At 43.3% G+C, this 24158-nt stretch overlaps 3 protein-coding genes across 7 annotated transcripts; 1 reads left to right on the top strand and 2 right to left on the bottom strand.

Moving 5' to 3' along the window:
- Positions 1–2052: 2052 nt before the first annotated feature.
- LOC146190991 (cytochrome c oxidase assembly factor 5) lies at positions 2053–2781 on the bottom strand. Of its 2 annotated transcripts, none has more exons than XM_084601413.1 (3): positions 2506–2781; positions 2329–2430; positions 2053–2183 (listed from the first exon to the last, which is right to left on the bottom strand). In XM_084601413.1, exons 1-3 carry the CDS (start codon positions 2611–2613, stop codon positions 2142–2144), a joined length of 252 nt encoding a protein of 83 aa, XP_084457539.1. In that variant the 5' UTR covers positions 2614–2781; the 3' UTR covers positions 2053–2141. The 2 variants fall into 2 exon arrangements, with proteins under 2 accessions (XP_084457539.1, XP_084457538.1); XM_084601412.1 differs by having other exon boundaries at positions 2343–2430.
- A 98-nt stretch (positions 2782–2879) lies between these two features.
- On the top strand, positions 2880–17255 carry LOC146190990 (uncharacterized). The gene is made up of 9 exons (XM_084601414.1): positions 2880–3040; positions 3717–3832; positions 3900–3990; positions 4145–4227; positions 7827–7900; positions 8312–8398; positions 11035–11258; positions 13885–13941; positions 16569–17255. The coding sequence occupies exons 1-9, from the start codon at positions 2897–2899 to the stop codon at positions 17076–17078; spliced, it is 1386 nt and encodes a 461-aa protein (XP_084457540.1). The 5' UTR covers positions 2880–2896; the 3' UTR covers positions 17079–17255.
- Positions 17256–18999: 1744 nt separating this feature from the next.
- On the bottom strand, positions 19000–23506 carry mIF3 (mitochondrial translation initiation factor 3). 4 transcript variants are annotated; one of them, XM_084601408.1, is made up of 3 exons: positions 23155–23506; positions 20923–21211; positions 19000–19240 (listed from the first exon to the last, which is right to left on the bottom strand). In XM_084601408.1, exons 1-3 carry the CDS (start codon positions 23427–23429, stop codon positions 19076–19078), a joined length of 729 nt encoding a protein of 242 aa, XP_084457534.1. In that variant the 5' UTR covers positions 23430–23506; the 3' UTR covers positions 19000–19075. The 4 variants fall into 4 exon arrangements, with proteins under 4 accessions (XP_084457534.1, XP_084457536.1, XP_084457535.1 ...); XM_084601410.1 differs by having other exon boundaries at positions 23276–23415; XM_084601409.1 differs by having other exon boundaries at positions 23117–23255.
- Between the last annotated feature and the right edge of the window lie 652 nt (positions 23507–24158).

Here is a 24158-nt window from a genome sequence, read left to right as displayed (position 1 = left end):
TGCAGGTGAGTTGCACACACTAGCTGCGATGGGTGGTGGGGGGCATAGAAGCTATTATTCACTATTTCAGTCTGCTATTTTTTACTGGGGTGTACAGCACATTGGCCAGCAAATGTGGTGCTGAAGCAATTAACACATGGGCGTAGTGTTTTTAACACCAGATATCATAGTGACCCTCATTCAGATCTTTGAACCTTGCCAGGTTGCATACTTCTTGCTGTCTGTCTTGCTCATTTCTATGAATATGTTCAAGCTGGGTTCTCGAGATGCATTCCAGTTCCTTCTAACGTGAATTTTACATGAACACAGCAAGAGGTGCTTAACTGGATTTCCAATAATTAAGGCAAGCAGAAGCTATTACAGAAGGGTACACAGCTCGTTTGGCTAAAAAGCTGTCACCGTAACCTAAATTGCGAACAACGGTGCCAGAGGGGATACATAAACTGACCTCGTATGAAAATTGTGATGCAACCCTACTTTGTGCAGTGTTCAGATTGGTGTCATACCACTTCACTTCTCATTTAGCATACATCTTTTAGTCAAGTCAGAGGCTAGTTTACTATAGGAAACGACAAATGTAGATGTCCACTGAGAAGCGAGATACTCTGCCTTCCTTTTCTCAGAAAGCAAGTTAAAAAGTATAAAAGTATTAACAGATTTAAAAGGCAGTGTTAAAGGCGCTTCATGGCTACTGTTAGGGCAAAACTTGAGCATCCCCGTAAATTTTTTTTCTCTCCGAGGTTGACTGGTTCATTGTGTCACCACGCACTTGATTTTGCTTGCCCAAGAGCTGTTTTGGTGAATGAAATGTATGTACAGAAATGCTCGCTTGGTGCCATTTGTATGTAAGCAGTACTTCCAATTTCATTTCCCTTAATGATGCTCATGGCGTCGATGCAGGCTCAGAGACAAATGTTCAAGCATCTCATTAGCTGTTTTTAAAACACGCGTGGCGCTTCTAACGAGTGCATGTGTGTGATGTACTGCTGAATGGCTGTGTGACAACATGCTATGCACAGCCCAAAAGAGTGGCAGTCAACGACTTGTGGCATTTGATTGCAGCAATGGCATAGCTCTCTACTTGGTAGCCAGTGAAGCTGATCTGTTCACCCTGCCATGGGATCTAAACAGTCACAGCGATATTTACACTTTCAAGCTCATAGATGTACTCACAGAGACAACAGCTAAGTGGAAGCTCTAGTGACTAAAAAGTGAGCTACTCTATACCATAACTTATGCTCAACACAAAATTCCTGCCAGGTAGAGTGGTAATTACTGTTATAGTTCTGTTCAAACACTACAATGTCACGAGTGCCCCTGGAAATACGAATAAAACCTGAAAATACATTATTTTCGGTAGCTGCATGGTTATGCTTTTATGGTTACACCTCAAGCAGTTATGTTAGATTAAATGAGAGGTTAGGTCTACTGTCAGGGAATCGACTGTCCCATCTGGACTAGCTTTATGGATGCAAAATGTTTAACTTGATAGCGTTAAGGCTTTGTTCTTCAGAAAATCGTGGCAGTGTTGTGAAATGTCATGGGCATGCGTCTGGCAGGTGGTAGTAGGCAGATGTGGCTGTGCACCGAGTGGTCTTCAGGCTGTGTGACAACTGTGTGGTAACAAGCATGCATGAGATAAAGGCATAAACAATGGATTAGCGGTTACGCTAGTACTAAATTTCATTTAGACGCACAAGGGATGATGGCAGATGGAAGCCATTAACAATGTTATGTAAGGGTATGATGCGACAGCGTTTTCCTTTCTTTTCACATCCCACATCTCATCCTGTTTAACCCGTGTGGCCCCCGAGTCAAGGTGAGCAAGCCATCTTGATATGGGCAGCACATACCGCCTTTTGCTATCCATGCATGATTGGAATATCCGAAATGAATGTCATATAATGTATAATTATTAAAGCACAGATCAAGTGCCCCATATTTTCGTTTCGTCTCTCTGGAATTTACAGTGCACTTTTTATAGTGCATTGTAATTTGTACAGCCCATATCACAAAGCAAAACGTTGTCCTGAAGGGTTCATAACAAGCAAGTTCACTCACAACACACTAGTTTATTATTTTATACAAATTCAAAAAACCTGGATAGGATCACTTGTCCTTGTTACCATAGGGCATGCCTGTCAGTAGCCCTTCCTTCCTCGAAATCTCTGTCTGTTGTCGAGCTGAAAAAAAGAAAGTGAATTGTGGTTTCACATGGAGGGCTCCGGATTAAACACAGTCTTCAACCTGCGCCTCCATCGACATGCGAAAAGAACAACTTAATGGAGCACAACCACCAGGTAAGCAATGCGACAAGCAAAAGCCTACCATAGAGCGCTTACACTCGAAGAAGAGAGTTTTCAGATTGTGACACTCCAAAGGAATGGACGGATGATGTACACGCAGACATTCCTTCGGCGTTAACATCTCCTGAAAAAAAAAAAAAAAAGAACAGAACACTGACATAGCGGAAATCCTAAAATCTCCCGCCCGGTTTCAACTTGCCTTTTTGACGCAATCAGTTGCTAACAAACAGCGCTTCAGGTCGTCTTTAACTCCTTCGCACGCTTTGTGAGGCGCTAAAGCGCTGCCTTCTTCTGTGTACACCGGCATCGCTCGCGCACTGGCAAACCAGATACGCACTACACTTTCGCAAACGAAAAAGAAAGGCCTAAATGAAAACTTTGTGGAGTTCCTCTGATTCCTTGCCTTTCAGCCGCTGCAAATGCCGCTCGATTCAGACTTGGCTTGGCTTGGCCTTCTTCGGATGGCGCACACAAACAAAACTGAAAAAACATCAACCAAGGCCCGTAGATCCATCAACTGTTATCATCATCGCATCACCTTCCTTCTGCATTATTTTGAGGTGAAAGCAACGCTACGCGAAACATGAAACATGTGCGAACCTGCTGTTGGCATAACCGGGAAGAGCGTTGGCCCTAGTAAAGAAACTGTCTTTATCTGTTGCTTTAACGGCTGCTCTGCAAGTTTCCCAAACGGAAAGAAATTAAAATGGCACATGCGAGTTCACTGCGGAGAGGTGAGGATGCATGCTTGACATGCCGCAAATAGACGATGCGGTCGTTCTAGTCAGTTTCTTTTGTTTCAGTTTCTTTCACACATATTGCTTATGAGCTAAGTGATTTAACATGGTTTTATGTTTCTTCCCCACTTATTTAGTCGAGTGGCTCTTTGGCACGTTGTGGCAGACTGCAAGTGTGGACTTTGGTTGTAAAGAGTTGCTCACGCGTCATGATAGGAATGAGTCAAAGACTGAGGGAATCAGAAAATGCATGAGGCCTGACTGCCTGTCGGGTTTAACAAATGCGGCAAAATGATCTGTGTCTTATCTTTCTGAGGGCACTAATGTCTGCGAAAAACGCGTGAAAGCAGCTGTGCAGGCCGCTGTCACTCTGCGCTTGTCATAGTTCAGTTTTTTTTTTGTTTTTGTTTTTTTTTTTTTCTGCATAAACACGTAATGCTAATGCTCTTCGAACCAAATTATCAGACTGAAGGGTAAATTGAACTGCAACAAAATGGAAATTAGAGCTTATTGGTGGGTCATTTTTCATAGGAGCAGCGCTGAAACGCGCCAGACAAGATGACTAGGCGAGCGCTTTCAAGCGCTTTTAAAAGGGAGTCGCGCCAAATATGGTTTTACTGCGTACCATATTTTACTTTTGACGAAACTGGCGAAATGTATTGCTATTTTTCAGCGACCTTTTAAGTGCGCGCATCCAGGCTGTAGCAAGAAGTACACTAGACAGTTTCATCTCACACGGCATGTAAAAAAATCGCACGAAGCCCAGAAGGACCAAGAAAAATCATTCAAGTGAGTTTCCAGCCCACACCCTTTTGCTCAAGGTGTTACAATATGAAAATTTCTCTTCTTTGTGCAGATGTACACAGGAGAACTGTGGCAAGATTTTTTCTTCTGAAAATACCTTTTACAAGCACATTAAGTATTCCCACAGAAAGCGCAAATTCCAGGCAAGTGTCAATGCAAGCTATTCCTTATTTTCTTGTGATACCTGTGTAGCAGTGAAGCCTAATCTTTTTTCTTTTTAATGTTCTTGCTGCTTGTAATCTGCTTCTTTGCACTGGTAAGGATGCATCGTTAACTGCAATTCTTTTCTTCCAATAGTGTGAGAATTGTCCAAAGGCATTTACGAAGCATCAACATCTCAGAGTGCATAGTTTCGAGCACACCAAGGTGCTGCCTTATTCGTGAGTACTGTTTGTGTTTCCACCTATGCAACACTTGCATTGAATCTGTGTGCTAACTCAGCTGTGTTGTTCATTGTCTGCCAGTGCTATACTTGTGTAGAGTATGGTTACTTCTTTGTCTCTCACAAACATTTCTAGTAATTTGTCGTGCCTAGCCATGGTCTCAAGTTTGTGCATTTTCTAAGGCCACATATTTCTCATGGAAGGCGTTATAGCTTTAGCTTTCAATTTTGGTACATATTTTAAACATTAAGTGGCTAACTATAATTGCTTGTTGATGTAGTGCAGGATTGCTGTTTCAACTTATTTATTCTTGTGATGCAATGAATATTTCTCACAGGAAGTTATACACAGATAAACTGTGGCTCTGGTCGATGAGGGGCTGCTGTGCCGGTGATGGTGTACAATCATTCCAAATGCATGTGGCCACTCTAGTGCCCATACCCTAATCACAGCGAGCATTATTCATCGTGTGCAAGCTTTAGCCGCTAGCAGCCGCTAAAATTCATGCTCAAGATTGATAGGAAAGCAAGTCCTAAGTCCTGCGACATGCTATCTTGAGTTTTAAAAAAATGTCCGTGGCAAGCACATTTTTTGCCAATGTACGATGCCATCCAGAAGGACGGCGCTGCACTTTCAAAATCAAACAGAAACGAATAAAAAATATGATATTGGTGGCAGGGGTCATATGGTGCACACAAACTCACACTCCAGAAAGAATCTCCTGCGTGCAAGGGTACAGTATGAATCTCGGTGCCACACACTTTTTCACTTGATTAAAAATAAAAAGCCCCGTGGTTGGTGATGAAATCGCATAGTCAGGTCTGGGATACGGCCCGACTCCAGTTACCACCGCCAGAAACCCACTTCCTTACCAGGACAGGATTTGGCCAACCTGTTCCTGTTATAGTTAATTGGCTACAACCTTCTTTATGAATACTCCAAAAACCCCCAATCATCAGTCTCCAGTGGCTGCAGAGCGACTGTCCATGACAACAGTCAAACCTATAGCACAGTGGACAGTGCTAGGAATCTGTGGCTCCAGACAGGCCGCCATAGGAAAAATAACCTGGCAACATTCTATGCTAGATCCCTATCTAGTAAGGCTAACCTAGCAGTGTTGTGTGAGAAATTAGCGGGCATTAAATGGGATATCATAGGGCTTAGAAGGGCGGGCACGTAATGTCCTATCGAAGTTTAGCTGACAGAGAAGAACCAGGTGTAGGGTCTCTTGTCAACAGTAAGTATATGGCTAGTAACATAGAGGAGTTTTGTAGCATTAATGAGAGGGTAGTAGGAATAATAATTAAGCTTAATAAGCAGTATAAATTGAAGGTTGTACAAGCTTACACACTTACATGTAGTCATGATGACCAGGTAATCGAAAGCTCCTGTGAAGACATAGAATCGGCAATGGGTAAATTAAAGATGCAGTATACTGTACTGATGGGTGACTTCAATGCCAGAAGCAGTCTGGAGACCAGGTAGTAGGTGAATATGGCATGTATTAGTTTAGCTCGCAGAACCTTCTTCAGCAAGCAAAAAAACTGAAAATGGACATGGGAAAGCCTAAATGAGGAGACTGAAAATTCAATTGGTTTCATATTGTGCTCTAACCCTGGCATTATGCACTAAGTAGAACCGACAGAAAGGTGTAATGCAATCACCATAGAATAGTGACATTCTGAATTAGTCTAGGTTTGAAGAGGGAATGGAATAAATTAGTAAGGAAGAAGCCTGAAAGCTTCCAACCCGACAGACGGGATAGAACTGGCAGAGCTATCAAGGATGATTAACAAGTGTAAATTGCTTGACGTAAGAAAATATAATATGTAGAGAATTGAGCATACTGTATTGAATGGTGGTAGCCTAAAAGCAATCAAGAGGCAAAAATCAGATGTGTGCACCAAGAGACATGGAGGGCAATAGCATTACCAATATGGATAAGATAGTCAAAGTATCAGGTCTAACTGATCAGGATGATAATGGGAATCCCTGTAGTGCAGAGCAACCATATATTCCTCTAGTAATGAAGAAAGAAGTAAATAAAGCTTTAGAAGCTACAGAAAGTGGGAAGCATCCGGGGAGGATCAGGTACTGCAGGTACGTTGAAGGACGGCGGGGATGTCTTGTTGACTAAACCGGCCACCTTTTATTACGCAATGCCTAATGACCTAGACAGTACTGGCATTTTGGAATAATGCTGCTCTTAAATTAATCCGTAGAATCAGGGGTTCAAAAATTAGATTGATAGGCTTACTATCTGTTACATAAAAAGTATTTACTAAGGTGAGTGTTAACAGAATCGCCCTGCCGGGGTGGCGCAGTGGTTACGACACTCGACTACTGTTCCCAAGGACGCGGGATCGAATCCCGGCCTCGGCGGCCGCTTTTCGATGGAGGCGAAAAGCAAGGTGCCCGTGTGCTGTGCGATGTCAGTGCACGTAAAGAACCCCAGGTGGTCGAAATTTCTGGAGTCCTCCACTACGGCGTCTCTCATAGCTTGAGTCGCTTTGAGACATTAAACGCCACAAACCAACCAACCAACCATGTTAACAGAATCAAGGTAACGATAGGCTTCAGTCGACCAAAGGATAAGACATGTTTTCTCAAAGGCTACTGTACAAAAGATCATATCCATACTATCAGCCAGGGGATAGAAAGATGCTTGGAATATAACTAACCCCCTATACATAGCATCGATTGATTGCGAGGAAGTATTTAACTCTATTGAAGCCTTAGCAGTCATGAAGGCTTTGTGCAACCATAGTGTAGCTTTGCCATATGTTGAAGTAATGGAAGATATCTGTTGTCTCTTCACAGCAGCCATAGTCCTCCATAAAGAACGTAATAGAATTTTGTGTTAGACAGCGAGGCACAATTTCTCCAGTACTATTAACCACTTGATTAGAGGAAGTATTCAGAGAGCTCAATTGTGAAGTTAGGGATAAGGGCTAATGAAGAATATCTCGGTAATCTGAGATTCGCTGATGACATTGCCTTGCTAAGTAGCTCAGAAGGTAGACAGGCGAAGCAGAATGACAGGCCTAAACATTAATGTGCAGAAGACTAAAGTAATGTTCAACAGCCTCGGAAAGGAACATCAGTTCACGATAGGTTGTGAGGGCACTAGAAGTAATAAGGGAATATGTCTGCCTAGAACGTAGTAAGGCACTGGAAGTAGTAAGAACAGGTAGTGGCCGCAGATCACACACACACAAAAAAAAAAAGATAACCAGAAGAATCAGATTGGGATGGGGCGCATTCGGCAAATACTGTCAGATCACTAATGGCAACTTACTTGTATCTCTGAAGCTGAATCTTACCGGTGGGGCAGAAACGTGGAGGCTGATGAAGAGACTTGAACTTAATTTGAGGACTGTGCAGAGAGGTATGAAACAAAAAGTGCTAGGTGTAGCATTAAGAGGCAGGAGGTATACCGAATGGGTCAGGGCACAAACACGAGCTAATGATATCTGGTAGAAATCAAGAAGAAGGGATGGGCTAGGGCAGGTCATGTAATATGAAGGCAAGATAACCAATGGTACCCAAGGGTGACGTGCCCCATGAAGAAAGTGATGTATCGCCCTTCTTTGCAGTTGTCCTGAGCCAGGATGTGACAGGGCATTCCTGCTGCCTAGCAGGCTAAGAGCTCACCAGAACACACACAAAGGTGCAGTTATTTTCTTTTTCTTCATTGCTACAAAGTGACATACATAAGGTTTTTGTTGTTCATGTGACACAGACTGCATTAGGAAAAGTGCAGACTGGTGAAACTCTCCCTTGTAACCCATACAGTGTGGCTTACTCTAGCATTTGTCTGAAGGTAGCTACAGATCTGGCAAAGACTGCCATAAAAGCTATGCAAATCTCTGGTCCATGACGAGACTGCTCTGTTACTTTGGTAAGGACGAAAGTAAATTTCAGGCATTGTCATATATAACCACTTTCCTTAAGTGTTCGTTGATTTTAGTTTTATCGGTGTTGCTGGACGGCATATTTGGACAGTGCAAATATTGTTGTGCATATGGGGAGCTAGGATTGGTAATATGGAGGGGATGCTGCTTTGTCATGTTTTTCCCAGGTTACCCCTGCGGTACTGAAGGCTGTGAGGCGGTATTCACCAAATGGACCCTTCTGCTGAAGCACCGAAAAGTGGAACACCAAAAGCGTGGGTTTCCTTTACCCTTTTATCTTTTCTTGCAACTGATGAACAAAGCACTCTCCATATCAGTCTAGAAAAATACAAATTGTATAGCTGTGTCACTTAATTCAGGGCTGTTGTTCATGGCTCATTTTTAGAGGTGCTATATAGACCATCTTGCAACTTATGGTAAGTTAATTGCATTCGTTAGTATTGTTCAAACTAAATGCCTTTAGACGCAACCCAAGCCACTTGTCTGTACTGTCTCATCTCGGGACCTTTTAGTAGGGAATTAAGAAGCCCTGAGAGCCAGCAGTGGATTGCTTGGATGTATTGAAAATTGTTGTGAAGTTCAGAGCCCAGAAGCTGCCTCCAATGCATGGATTGCAGTGTAGCACCTCATCAAAACCTAGTGCTTCAAAGCCAAACTAGTTGCAGCAATCATAGTAGTTATACTAGTTATTAAGGTGAAAGCCTTACCTGCCTCATTAGTGGCTTGAGAAGGAAGTGTGGACAAGAAGCAGCAGCAAAAATATAACGCGATTTCATATCAAAATTGAGATTTAACCGTTCTTTATGCAGTGTTCAGGTTGGTGTCATGCCATTTTGCTTCCCATGTAGCACCTACCTGCTAGTAGATGACAGCAGTGGAAGTGCTGCTTGATTTGCGCCATTCTGCTCCAAACTCCTTTTCCTGCTCCATCCTGCTCCAAAGCACAATATTCCTTCGAAACGGGTCCAAACTGCTGCCTCAATGTTCTGCTGTCAAATTTAGCAGAACACAATGTTTCCGGTGGCCTATTAATGGTATTGCCTACAAAAATTGCGACCTGATGCATTACGATTAAGTGGCTGTGAGAAATGCAGCAGGGGAATGGCATGTTGTGCGCCATGGTTGAAATGATCGTAACACACTGTGCCTAATAAATAAAATCAATAAAATTTTGATAAACCAGAAAATTATAGAGCTTGCAAATGTTCATTTCCAAGCAAACTAAAAACAAGCCAAAAGCTATTCGAGGGTATTTATTGCAAAAGAATGCTCTGTGCACATGATATATTACCATGATATATTACCATGCACATGATATACTACCCTGAGCTGCTCGAAAATGCTCGACCCTGCTTCCACCCCTCAAATGATGACATGTTGAGTGAGATATGGGCCTTGTAGGAACTCTGCTAGTATAGGCCATCTGTGGCATAATCCGTGGCATATTGTAACTGTTCTACACAGGCACTTGGAATGTCTCATCATTCGATTCAGCCTCCTGCTGCTACGTAAGGTTTTTCAACATTTTCTTGTAGTGTCATTGAAACACCTCATCACTACCATCATTAGAAAGCAAATATTTACAGCTAGTTCACAAGTTATTAGGTGCAGGACATGCAGTGAATTTCTTTCCTTTAGTTTATCTGACCAATGTACTCGAAAGTAAGGCCGTCTAGAGCAGTGAATTAGTGGTATGCAGAACCAATGACATAAATCTTAGTTTACATTCACTGCTCGAGGCTGCTTCATGTATGTCAATGTGGCTTCTATAGAATGCATAAACATTGTCTGTAGAGCCAAGTACAGCTGCCCTAAAGCTGTGCTTTGCTCTGCACAGCATTACTTGAGCGCTCTACATAAGCCGGCTCACAAATGTAAGCTTCACACCATGATAGTTCCAGCCATCACCCTTGATCTTGTCAACTTCGGTTATATTGGTCCTCATGGCCTTAATTCAGAGTGCAACTACGTGAGAGCAGCCATCGTGGAGCACTAGCTTTCGTCAACGGCACCTCTATCATTGTTAAACAGCAGAGGTAACAGATATAGTACAAAATAAGTGAATGGACAAAAAATGCAGAGGTGCACAGTGATTAAAAGACAGTGTTTTGAGTCAGTAATGCAAAAAGTATAGGCACATGGCTAACAGTGCAGGTTTTACGGGTACATTGTGTCGGGCAACAGCAGGATACAAAGTAAAGTCTAAGGAGCGCATCACTGATGTATCGTGGGGTGATAAAAGAAAAAGTCAGTTCATGTCTGTAACATTTCTGTTATTATTGTCGATATTCCTCGAATAGCCCGTGGATGATATTGTTAAAGCGTGGGCCACCTGTACAAGAGTCAGATGCTCAGTCATTAGGCCACTGTGACAACTACAGGCACGGAAATTCCTGTCTTTTGTGCTGCCAACCCTTTAGCATGCTTTCATAAACAAGTTGGATACTGTGAAGGACCATTACGCATTTTATGTTATCGATTGACCCTGACATGTTTCACTTTTTATTTAGTAGTGAAAGGTAAGTTGCACATATGTACGACAAGGATTGTGTCCTAGAGCACCATATATTTCTATGCATTGACCTGTTCACATTTGGGCCCTATTGTATGGTCTAGGCCTTATATTTATGTCTGATTCTGCAGCAAGTTGTAGGCCTTCTTTGCTAAGACTGATAGAGCAGCAGGAAATGACACACACACACACTGGTATCTGTGTGCGTCCTCGTCTCGTTCATATTGTTTCCTGCTGTCCCACTCTTCCAACTTGCCCAAGCATGCATTTACTTCCTAGCAGTAATAGGTGGTGTCATTTCATAATTAGTACACTGCTTGCATTTACCTTGCTTAAGGCTTGAGAGTCTGGCTCATTGTCACCACTGGATGCCTGCAGAGTTCTCCTGTGGCACATGTGGGCGAGTCTTCTTCTCCAAGTGGAACCTGACCACGCATACAGAGACACACAGCAGTGATCGGGAGAGCTTCTGTTGCCCACACGAAGGCTGCGGCCGCTTCTACTACCAGGAGAAAAACCTTCGGCAGCATATCTTAAGCGCTCATGAGAACAAGCGGTTCTCCTGCGACTTTGAAGGGTGCATAAGGACTTTTTTCTCCAAGGTGAGCCGGGCATGTTTGGTGTACCTTTGGAAATATGCTGCCTTTGCCTGTTGCGTGCTGTGCTTTGCTGGCTGCGGTGTTGGTCCACTTGTGTCAGCTGCATAACAGGGTATGTTTGCCTGCACTGCTGCAGCTGACCTTGGGGTGCACGGGGTTAGATAAAAAAATTGAGCAGGTCTCCCTTGTCCGGCTTCACTATTTGCTTGTCGGTTGCATGTGTAGCATGTGCCCCTGGTTCCAATGCGAACACAGCAAGGCGGGGCTTGCAGATTAGACAAAAGAGCAGTGACCTGAGCTGCTCACGAGCAGGACCTCCATCCCTTCCACACTCCCTCATGTCAGCCTGAATAAAAAGTGCCAGTTGTGGAGTGCCAGCCCGAACTTAGCTTTCACAACAACACAAAACCTACTTAGCCTCCGCACATCAGTTTTGTACCTTCAACCTTCCGTGATGAGCCCAAAATCAGTGAAACGTTGGCACGAAAAAACCAAGGTGCGACAGTGCAACAACAGCTAGGTTATAAGTGATGAAAGTTGACAATGATAAAAGTGGTTGCCGTGAAACAACTGTGGTATTAATTATTTACTTGCCTGCTTACTTGTTTATGTAGTAATTTATTTGTTTTCAGACCTGTCTGTCGCAACAGTGGCCTTGGCAGCCTCAAGGTGCTGTGCGCCAATAATACCTGGGTGTGTTTATCTTCTGATGAGATCTCCTACAGAAGGAGGGGGGAAGGATAGGGCCCCTGCAAAGTTGGCAGAGCGCCAACTTTTAGACTTTTTTTCAGGGCTTTGTTGAGTATGCAGAACTCAGCGATGAAATCGCAACTCATCTCTGCAAGTTTAAGAAAAGCCTGCTTCTAGACCTTGGGGAAAAAAAAGTCCAGTTGAAAGTGACAGATTATCCAAAACGTAATATAATAAAAGTAAGTTTTATGCCAAGTGTATCTCATTCACAGCATTTTGGGGCCTGTCCTGAGTAACACGGTTTTTGAATAATACATTTTAATTTTCAAGTCCTGTGAGAATTGTATCAGTGAGATTCTGCTCTATTCAGTGCTGGTATGCCAGCTGATTCATAGCCATTGAATTTAAGAAACTTTAATATTTTAAAAAGAATGCAACATGCGGACTGCAACTTTGCCTCTTCCGCTATTCTCCACAAGCTGGGACACCTCTATTTGCGCACCTATAGTAATTAAACGACTTCGTAGAAGCCTCATCAATGAAAAATTGTGTCTGTCATAAAATTCGTTCATTGTCTGCAGAGAAGTGACGTCACTGTACTAAAAGTGGCAGCGAAATGTATTGCATCAGTGACACCACTTTAAGTCACCAGCTATATGACCCGAAGAAATATATAGTTGTTTGCAGACAGATGTGTTGGTGTCTGCGAACACAACCATGAAAGAATAGCACAAAACTCAATCTAAAGATGGTTAAAGGCAACAACTTCTAATGCTGTTGCATCGCCAACACATCACGCAAGTATGTGTCCCTGTGAATTTTTAGCGCAGTGATCTAAAATGACAAGACTGCTCCCCTTTCTCTCTTCTACTTTCACTCCCGCCTTACTCCCTTCCCTTATGGCGCGGTTCAGGTGTCCACAGAAACAAGTGTGACAGATACTGCGCCTTTGCCTTCCTGTGAACCAATTATTATTATTATTATATTAAAGCAGCCTAAGCAGCCTACTTCTTGTTCCCCAGCCTCATTCAATTAGTCAACTGACCACTTATATTGCCATCACTACCAAGTTTGTGAGGTGTAGTTTGTCTCCCTATCCCACCTGCCTTTACGCATTCGTGCAGGCAGCATGTCACAGCCAACATTCTTCGATAATAGAGCTTGATAATGGAGCTTTGATAATGTGTGTGGAGCTTTGCGTTATTATAAACATATATCATTTATTAACAACCACCCTCCCCCTCTCCCTGCTCCCCATTTAGGCCAAAGCGCCAACCTTGTTCAATAAACACTTTTATCATCATCATTTATTAACACACCCCTTTGGTTTTGTGTGTTTTCTTGTATATTTTGTGAGCTGTATTATTATTTTAGCTTAAATCTTTTATTTCATATGTACTTGTATGTGAAACAAACCTTACTTTTCCTTTTTTCAAGATATGCATTGTTTGCTGCTTCCATGGTTTCTGCTTACTCATGCCACTGCCATAGAATCTTTCATACATACCTAGTGGGAAAGCTGGGGGCGCTGTACTGAATCCACTATAGGCTCACTGGGAAAATGAGGTTTTGTATTTGGCTTAGGTAGTGTTGGGTGGAAATATAGATTCAATTCTATATTTCCACTGTTCTAGATACCACTGTTCTTGAGGCAAAGCTCCCAAGAAATGCTGTTGAAGTTTCCTGCCACCAACAGTGACTGCTGTGCCCGCGCTGCCGTCTTGTAGCACATAAGCTGGTGGATTCCTGTCCATGCAGGCTGCATAGAACTGCCTTTGCATGCTACCAGGGGATGGGGAAGTAAGGAGCAGCGTTTTCCTTCAGAGACTTCACCATGCACTTAAACTGCTACTAGTATCACCATGCTAAAGAATATAGCATATAGGGTGCCATGTATCATGATGACCTAAGAGTGTAACTTTGCCTTTTTTTTTTTTAGCAATCGTTGAAGAAACACAAAATGTGCCACGACCCAAATAAGCCGCTGCCCCAAAAGGTGCGTATATTTCCTCCACGTGTAAATGTGCATGTGTATGATTACTTTAATAGGGAGCTCTAAATAGGAGGATCCTACTTGTTAGGAGAATAGGGTAATTGTCGGTTGAATGCTGCAGTGAATCAAGGGTGGGGGTGTTGTGTTGTAATCACTCCAAGCAGCGTGATTCCGTTCCCTCAACGGTAGGGTCCTCTGAGCAGCGTCACCTGGCGACAGATAACGGAAATATTGTAAAAATGAATAATATTGTCGCGTAAACAGCGACCCTTATAGTTGCGTCCGAGGTCCAAGGCGTGGCAAAGGTTCTACGAACAGCGTCGGAGTTCAGGCTCGAGGTTAGCACACTTCTTCCTCTCACACTTCTGCGCTTCTTTGTCGTCAACGCATGCTACAATATTGAATTTGAAGCTTTCCGTGCTCGCTGCTTAAGTGGCGCAAGGGATTGACACTACTTACCTCAGCACTAAACGAATAAAGCATGTTCGAAACCTGTAAAAACAAATTTTTTCTTAAATTTTTTTTTTTGCATTTTGTTTTAACTTCAACAAAATAAGCTACCAAGATCATTCCTGGGGAGTGTTCCCCTTTAGGTTGCAATATGTAGTTTTTATTTCTTAATAGCCGCAAAACCAACCGTGAACAGAGCCACGAGGTGATAGCATGACAATGGTAACACTAATCAATTACCTTCACCGTAGTCATTTCCTGCCTTCAGTGAGCGTATGCTACCTCTAGGTTGCGTTCAGAGGCACCTTTTGGTAACTATTGCCGTTTAAACCGCTGAGAGGCAACCAGTGAGGAGAAAGAAGTTGCGGACCCTACCGTTGAGGAGATGGAATTACGCCCTCAAGCATGTGTACTCACGACCTGCTATTACCCTATTCCCCTAACCGATAGCAGCTCCCAATTCTAAAGCTTCCTAATGATCATGTAGGGTTAAGGCTTGAAATTGGCTCTGATTGTTCAGTTAAAATATTTCAAGTGCACAACTTCTGTCATAGGGAGACTGCTGCATTAATTTGGCCGTCGGCACTCAGCCAGAGTTAGAGGATTGTATGCATTTGGCAACTGCTACAAGCATGCATTTTTGTATCACATTTTAACAAAATGATTTGCAGTGCATTTTGTTGCTTAAAAGTTGCGTCTCATCCACCAGCTTAACTTAAGGGGGATTTCTTTTTTTCCAAAAAACTGCTGTTTCCTGGTGGGTGCAGCTTATACACCAAAAAATGTAGTGTATTATATAAAAGGCTACCTGCCCAAAGGCACTCCCTTTCTTAAGCCTCAGCTACTGAAATATTACACTGTTGCCTCACCATATGTTTGATACTGCAGTTCAAGTATTTTATAACTATCTTGCCACTTTAAGGTTTGCACAAATTCAGTAGCTACACATCTGCATCTTCTTTGCACATCCAGAGTGAGAAAGCTTATGAGGAACTTTGTGCGTGCTACAAGTTAACAGTTTAGGGCCTTGCAGTTCCACCACAGGTTTAAATTCATCTGCGGGCGACCTTTAGAAAAAAATTCAAGTAGAGTGCATCCACATTCCTTGCATGCTAGGAAAGGTGGGAGACATTTGTGAATCCTTCCAGCTGGATAAATCCTGCAGTGGCTTAATGGCTTTGGTATTTATAGCTGCTGATCCCACTGTTGTGGATTTGGTTGCAGCCATGCTAGCCATATTTCGATTGAGGTGAAATACAAGAATATCCACGTGCTGTGTAATGTCAGTGCTGGAATGGGTCTAAATTAATTCAGAACCCTTTATTACTACATCCCTATAGCCTGTATGGTGCTGCACAACGTTGAAGGGAACTAAGATAACTTCATTCTGTTATATAGTTCTCAGTACAAATTGATTCTCGTGCTCTTTCTGGCTATGTTGACATTTGTGTGGCAGAAAAAGACGTTCTTCGGTGAGAAAGTTATAGGTGTCTTCCCTCGTACCAATTTGTACCCTTGACACTTCTTTACCTAAAAGGAGTGTTTGTTACCATTTTGAAGTCAATCAATGGAGGTGCAGGTAAGCCTTGGATTGGTGCTCCAAAATTGATGTCATGAATAAATAAAATCTTTATTTAAGAGTGGCCTCTGTGGTAGACTGTGGTATTCTATAGATACAGGTCAACTTATCTCAGTGCTCAGTGTTCCTTTAAACCCCACAATTTACAATTAACCTTTCAGCCGGTAACTTTGAAGAAGCAAAACACCTGATTTTTTGTTATAGTAAGGCGAAAGCATTTCTAGGCTCATGGTGAAAATATCGTGTTCGCGAGATATGTCTGAGAGTTGTTTCTGCGAGACGTCGTAATAGGTTTTGAGATCGATATAATTTCCCCTTTTGGGTAGTTAGGCCTTCATTCTCGTGTGTCAAGAGGAAGAGGCCTGAGATGCCGATGTCACCGATCCCGAAGCCAAAGAAATGAAAGAAAAAATGAAATAAATTTATGACAAACACACAAACACGCAAGATAGAGGTTGAAGAGAAGGAGGAGGAAAAGCTTTTACCATTAAGTTCTTAAGCGAAGCTAAGTGCAATCGTGTAATTTTTCATGCTTTCTTCCTCCGACCGTACAGGTCAACATGCTTTTGTTTTGAAACTCCAAGCGTTTTCTCAATTGCAGAGGCCTAATAAATCACCAACTAAGGGCCGCAAGAAGAACTTCCCCACTAAGAGTGCAGCAGCAGTCCTGTCGGGACATGTGCCAACAGAAGAGGATGAGAGGAGACTTTTGTCCAGTGACACATGCCCGCCGCCAACCGTGCCCGTTTTGAGACAGTGCAACACTGTGGCCGACGAGCCTGCACAGAGCCCCAGCAGCTGCACAGAGCACAACTCCAGTGTGCAATGCTCAAAAGAGCCTCCCAGGCTGCAGCCAACTATGGAAGCGTGTGACAATTCATCACAGATGCCAGCGCCACACACAATACAAGACGATATATGTCTTACAAAGCAAACTCTGCAAGTGCTTCCTCGCTTACAAGGAACACCACAAGTGTTGAGTGGCACAGGCAGCATGAACTCTGGCCACGAAAACTCGGTTCATGAGCACAGTGAAGTTGCTGGTATGCCTGAAGTTGTGCATGAGACTTTTATACAGCCAGCTGTGGCACTACACCATGTAACTGCATGACAGAAATGAAGAATGGTTGTTTACAGAGCTAGAAGTGTGCTTACAGCTTTTGTAGTTAAGGTTTAGTCATCACAAAACAAGGGTGCAGATATGGGTAAATTAACCCGCAGTTGCTAGACAGCTCTGTGCTGCCTGAATCATTTCATATGCTGTGCAGATATGGTGTTGTATTGTAATCCAGAAATAAAACATTGATTTTCAATTTTATTTTATTTATTTTTTTGCAGCATTAGCAGTTGAGAGTAGATTGTAGGAATGACACAACAACGGTGTGCACCCCGACTTACCTAATGCCATGTACACTGACCCTAGCAAGCTGTCTATACTCGTTTGTTAGTGTCCCATTTCAACATGGCCCCGCCGGGGTGGCGCTGTGGTTAGGGAGCTGGACTGCTGTTCTCAAGGATGTGGGATCAAATCCTGGCTGCGGCGGCCGCTTTTCAATGGAGGCGAAAAGCAAGCTGCCCGTGTGTCGTGTGATGTCAGTGCACGGTAAAGAACACCAGGTGGTCAAAATTTTCCGGAGCCCTCCACTACGGCGTCTGTCATAGCCTGAGTCGCTTTGGGACGTCAAACCCCATAAGCCAAACCAAACCATTTCAACATGATGGCATTATAGGCACTGTTCTCAGTCAATGTGGAGCTGTAAGCTTTGTGGGTGAAAAATCACAAGCTTGGTCAAGCTCTGGTGGCTGGCAAGTAACGTGTCCAGGCACTGATTGGAGTTTCGTGATGTCGCTAGACAAAATAACATAGCAGAAGCTGCCGACTTGGGTTGTTCCTTTGCAATGGGAATCGAACCCACTAGGACCCTTGGATCCCGAGTCACGCAAGCTACTCCTAGGCCACACAGGCCGATTCGTATGGGTTGGTTAAAGCGGGGCCTTATATCTATGTCGGGGGGGCTATTTCACATAATTTGGTAGCTTACAATTGTACGCTAATGAGACGTGAGATAACAGAGAGGCAATTAAGAAATTTGTGATTAAGTGTGCAGCAAAGTGCATGTACCGTCTGTTGCAGAAGTTTGCGGCCCAACGCGCCGGGCAGAGGAGCAGTATCGCTCCCGAGAGGCGGCGCTGCGCACGCCGGCGCTGCCTGGTGACGTAGCTATAAAGAGTGAGGAGGCTTGTTCTCTTCTCCTCATCCCGCGGTTGAGAGCAAAGATGTGCGATATCAACCGCGGGATGAGGAGAAGAGAACAAGCCTCCTCACTCTTTATAGCTACGTCACCAGGCAGCGCCGGCGGGCGCAGCGCCGCTTCTCGGGAGCGATACTGCTCCTGTGCCCGGCGCGTTGGGCCGCAAACTTCTGCAACAGACGGTACATAAACGAGGATCCACAGATGGGAACCATTAATGCTACCGCGTCATACCCAAATGGTTATTTTCAGTTTAATTTTGTTGCAACTGCTCAGCACCACGGGTAACTTTTGTTGCCACTGTGTCATCTCAGGATAGTTAATTAGCAGCTTTAAACATACTTGACATCAGCACTGGAATGGCAGCCAAGTGATTGTTTTTTCTGGTGTATAATATGAATTTCATCACCTGTGCACTTTTTACCCTTGGCTCCTTATTGGGTATAAATGTAAGTGGCGCTGCTTTCAAATGTGAGAGTTTTTGTTACAAACTTTTCGTTGCCTGCACTATTCTGCTGCTTTGAGTGAATTATAGCGAGGCCGAGAAGTGCAGTCCAGTGCGGGAGCTCATGCAACCCAGTTTGAGAGCCCCTTTCACATGCACAAACAGTTGATGCATGTAAAACGAGCCCGAGTGCTCGATGTGAATTCAGCACCTCTCTACGACAATGGCCAAGCTGTTGCCTTGTCATGTGTAACCATGGTGACAAACTCTGCAGGCTGTGTACAAACACTTCATTTGTGCTGCGTAAAATCTAATAGCAGTGAAACATCACAGACTTAAGTTTTGATATTTTACTTTGCTGCGTGTTTTAGGTACATTGTGCACTCTACCAAAATCCTTGCAAAAGAATTGTCACTCTTCCGAGGCTTCTTGCTGCTTGGAAGGTTGGAACTTCTGAGAGTTCTTTTTCTCCGAAGGTGGCATGATTACAAACTTTAAGACTCCATTTGTGATCCTTTTCTGCAGAAACCGTGCTTCACCAGCTAAGTAATTCTCAAATTTCTCATAGATGAGTTCCTGAAAAAAGAAAAAAAAAAAGGATAAAGTGGTGGAGGTGAACATTGAAGTGGAGACAGTTGATTAATGGCAAAAGAGAGAAGCTGACAATGGTTATACGAAAAAAGTACAGTTGATAAGCACGGTGCCGGTTTGCTACACTATCCAGCTACTCAGAAAAAGCTTAGACAACTATCATTTGCTGTTGCCTTTGCCAAATTTTGTCACAAAACCTTGTTGTACTGTTCTTACACTGACAGATTCCTGACATTACCTCACTAGTCAATGCTCTTGAGTCTGGAGGTTATTTTCTGCAGAAAGTGCAGGTGGGAATGCTGCACCAATTTCACCAACATGCACCGTTGCATTAACCCTACTACATCAACTTTATAAAAAGATGGTTTTTGATGAAAGTCTGTCAAGACTGTTTCGAAATGCTGTTCTAGGAATACAAAGCCATGGCACATGCAAAGAGGCTGAGGCTACTCCTCCAGAGTTCCCTACTCCAGATGAGCGACGATAAAGTCCAGTTGAATCCAACCCAGTCCCATTTCACTTCCTAGCCCTTCACCGCTTAATATTAGCGCATGGCGTGGATACATTTTTCAAATCTGCTTTGGCGATGCCGCCAGCACTGTCCTAAAGGAATATGGCAAATGCACATGCAAAGAAAAATTGCTTTTAAAAGACTTATGCTGTGCAATGTTTTTATCTTGGTAGAAGGTCGTTTAAAACCGCGTGAATGGTTTCAGACGGACTCCAGGTGATAGCTTGATTGCACAGACGCCATTTGCACTCTCAGTGCTGTCACATCAGCTTCCATTTTGTTTTTACAATAGTGCCACATTATTCAAACCTTTAATGTAGAAAGCCAGTTCGAAAAAAAAAAAAGAAAAAAAAGCTGTAACTAAATTTTGCCACTTCCAGCAATAGAGTGGCATTCTCTATGCATCGGCGTATGGTTACCACATTGTGCACCGCATGCGATATCAAGTCTGCGTTGTTGCCAGACATTGGGAACTACCTGAGCTTGAATTACATGTAAGGTGCCAGCAAGTGTGGACTGTCCTGAAAGGTGCGGCCATGTTGAACTGCAAGAAACCTATGCTATGCCATGCGATGGTGACGGTGCAGTCTCATTCCTGCTATGTCATCATTGCTCAGCCACTCATCGTTACTACTGGCTTTTCTTAACAGAGTTCAATCAGAGTACGTCTGTGGGTGCTAACATCATGACATGTGCACAAGCTCTGGAGGACACATCATTATAAGAATGAGAAAAGAGCAGATGAAACCGCAGGCATGTCAGCAAGGTCATTGAGGAAAAGTTAATATCCAAGGAGCCAAATGGCACAGTATGTCATGGCAACTGCATTAAATTCAGTATTGCACAAGGTCATAGTGCTCCTTCCTTTCTGAGTTAACATCTCAAAAGTAAATGGCCTTTTCTTGATGAGCTTGTATGTTAACAAGGGATAAATCTTTTGTGCACCAAATTCACCTCAATCCTGACATTTGTATCTTGAAGCCAGTAAGTTCTGCCACAGTTACAGGTGTGAGCAGTGCTAAAGGGAGAATAAGTTCACATTTGAGAATAAATTTATTCAGTTCTACACAGAACTTTTACACACTGTGCTTTCCCTTTTGTATTCTCTAAGCCTGTACGTATTAAGCCTAAAAATTCTAGTGCTTAGATAGCTTACCAACTGCTTTGTTGATTCTGGGGTGCCTGTTATGCCAACACGAATCTCGCACTTCTTATCAAGCCACTTTTTGATGCCCTTGAGCTTGGTGTTCAGGTCGTTTTCTGTGATCTTGCTGCTTGCAATCACATTCTTCACAAGGTGCTGTTTTGCAGCAGTTGAGTCACGTTTTGCTCCTGCAGCATTTGTTTGCCTTTCCTCGTGGTCAAACATCTGCTGGGGTGTCATGATCTTGTATATTTTCCTCTTTTTTGCCTCAGCATGCCTGCTATCTTCTACTTGGACCAAGCTATAAATATACAAAAACAATAGTTAGCTGTCATCAGAAGCTAGAGCGGGTGTAAATGTAGTGTGTGGTATTTTTCTTTTTTTCTAGTGCTACTGCGTTCTGTGCTGCCATAGCTTTTCCTCAAGGATATTGGCGGAGACCAGAAGATGTGCTCATATGCATGCATGCAATACGAGCTGTTTGCTTCGTGCTTCTTTGCAAAGGTGATCCAACAGGACTTGCCACAGGCAAGATAATGTGACTGCATGCGCTACAATACTATAATCTGCTTATTGAACAGATAACCTACAATTTCAAGCGATAACTTACTAGCAGGCTCGCCAGCCGGCCAGCAAGCCATGCGGGACGTTCCATGTAAACCATGCTTGCACGAGACAAGCTTGGGGGTGGAAGCAGGCTCGAGCATTTTGGAGCAGCTTTGAAGCAACAAATTGAGAGTTTGGAGCATTCAAATTATGCTTAGAAGCACGTTTCTAGGATCAAACGCTTCTAATAATTGCAAGCTTTTGTTCCTGACATACAAAAATACCCAATTTGATTCCTTTCTGATCAATGCTTTGCTGACTACACCTGCATCTCTGACGAGGCAAAGAGCCGAAACATGAGCAGATATTCCAGATAACTCAACTGACCTATGCAAAAATTTGGAAAAGACTAGCAGCAAACCAAATGCTTGCTTCAAGTCTGACTATTTTGACATGACTGAAACGTGGTCTATCACTTTGATGTGCTCAAGCACCACCACTAGTTAGGAGTTCACATCAATGACCAGCGCATTTCCGCTCTCCTTGTGCACATCCTTTTGATCGCATGCTTATGCTGTAAAATTCCAGGACACTTGTCAGTAGTGCCTTCAGGAAAGATACACTGCACTCAAGGGTAGCATTTTCCTCCTCCAGATTCTTTTGCTTCCTAGCCTTCTGTCAGTGGCTCCTGTTTTCACCTGAGCAGCACTGGCCCTTCCTTAATTTAAACACATTGGCAATAGGCCCTGTATAGCTTTCCAGCACTCTTGAGAATATGTCGAGTGAAAGGTAACTTTGTGATGTACCCTTACACTTCGAGGTATTCTTTTGTCTAACGTAGGCTTGACACACTTGGTACTAACACAGGCGCGATGGTGAAATACCTGTTTGTTTTCACATTTGAACCCATAGAACAACTTGGACTGTTCTGTGCTGTCGGACAACTTTACTAACAACCCGAGGTACACTCGATGGTTAGATGGCATTCTCGAGGCATTGCAGATGAAGCTATGTGATGTTAAGAAGATAGTGAGAGACCGGAAAGCGTGGCGTGACATGGTCCATAGGGTCACGAAGAGTCGGACACGACTGAACGCCTGAACTGAACTGAACTGAACCGAGGTACACACTCTCACCACCGGCGATTCAAAAGGCTCGAAGAAGGTGCTACGTCAAGTGCACAAAACATCTATCGTAATTATTTCCCTCCTGCTCCGTGTTCCGCCAAGTTTGATAGCAGAACATCGAGGTAGCCGGATTGGAGCAGTTTTGAAGCAACATAGCGTTTTGGAGCAGGATGGAACAGGAAAAGCAGTTAGAAGCAGAACGGAGCAAATGGAGCAGCACTTCCACCCCTGCAAGTTTGAAGACGCGACGAAATTATTTAAATTTATGAGAACCAGTAACAACAGGTTGGAAGCTGTATTAACCACACAAGCTACGTTATCTGTTGAAAAGATTTCAACGCGCGCACCGCGAACGGGCGTGTGTGGCAGGGAAGATCATCGTCGTTATGAAGTCGATCACCAATTACTATCACGTTGCGACACGGCACTGTCTACTAACAACCAGCTTTTTAGGCACTGCTGAACACGAGAAAGGTTTGTGACTAACTGCGAACATTGCTCACTCATATGAAATGCCATCGTGAGATACGCACGTCCATTGCGATCCGCACCAGCAACATATAACACTCACTGGCAGTCGTGTTTCTTCGCAAATGCCAGCGCTTCATCTTTTGTCTTAGTTCCAAGAATTCTGTCATCCGTGTTTATCAGCAAAACAAACTCAGTTTTTTCTTTTTCTGACTTCGTCGCACCTTTGCAGTATTCACGAATGGACATAAGACTACCAGCAGGAACTTTTGGTGGGGCTTGGCCAAATGACTTTGGTTGTATGGCACAAGTAATATGTGTAGTGTGCAGAGCAAAGCACGTGCGCAGTCGCACAACTAGATGCCTTGCTAAGGACATAACCACAATGAGATGAAAAGGGTGAAACCCTGCATTGAGGTTACTGAACTACCGCGGTTCGCGAGTCGCGTAGACCTCCTTCAGTGTTTATTTTGCCGTTGAGGGCGCTTAACTTAAGTAGTTTTTATAGCGTACTAGAATAAAATGAAAAAAGTATTCTAGTTCGCTGTAATCAACAGCTTAGCAATGCGAAACGTTTCTGAAGCAGGGTCATCACTTCTTTTTTTTTCTTTTTTGCGTTCACGTGATCACGAAACGATACGACCAATGTGACCTTGGAAGAAGAAAGCTCCATGGAAGTGACAAACAAAACCATATGCTGCGTAGTAGATTCTGTCTTGTACTATAATTCTAGGCACTATACTTATACCTTATACTCATAAAGGAAGGTGAAGTCCAATCCTTTCTTTTTTCGTGATTAAACTATAAACTTAATTCATTATACAGTGGGCGCGTGGCTTTGAGGTGTTTGAGGTACTTGAAGTCTGAGGTCATAGACATGACCGCGTGAAGAAAGGAATTTAAAAATTCACAACGCGTAAATATTAGTATTCTCGCAGATTGGACGTACTAGTACGTACGCAGGTGTACATATGTCCCATATTTGACCAGATTATTTTTTGAACTTATGTGATCACCAGTATGAAAACACCATGAAAGCTATATGCGAATATGCGTAACTTATCCCATGAGGGTCACGTAACAGTAGCAGCATCGGAAACTTCACTG

Source organism: Amblyomma maculatum, chromosome 4 (assembly GCF_055883805.1).
Source record: "Amblyomma maculatum isolate TAMU_Amacu chromosome 4, ASM5588380v1, whole genome shotgun sequence".
Taxonomy (NCBI): domain Eukaryota; kingdom Metazoa; phylum Arthropoda; class Arachnida; order Ixodida; family Ixodidae; genus Amblyomma; species Amblyomma maculatum.
The sequence above is the reverse complement of the archived record's forward strand: the minus strand, read 5'-3'. Positions and strand labels throughout refer to the sequence as shown.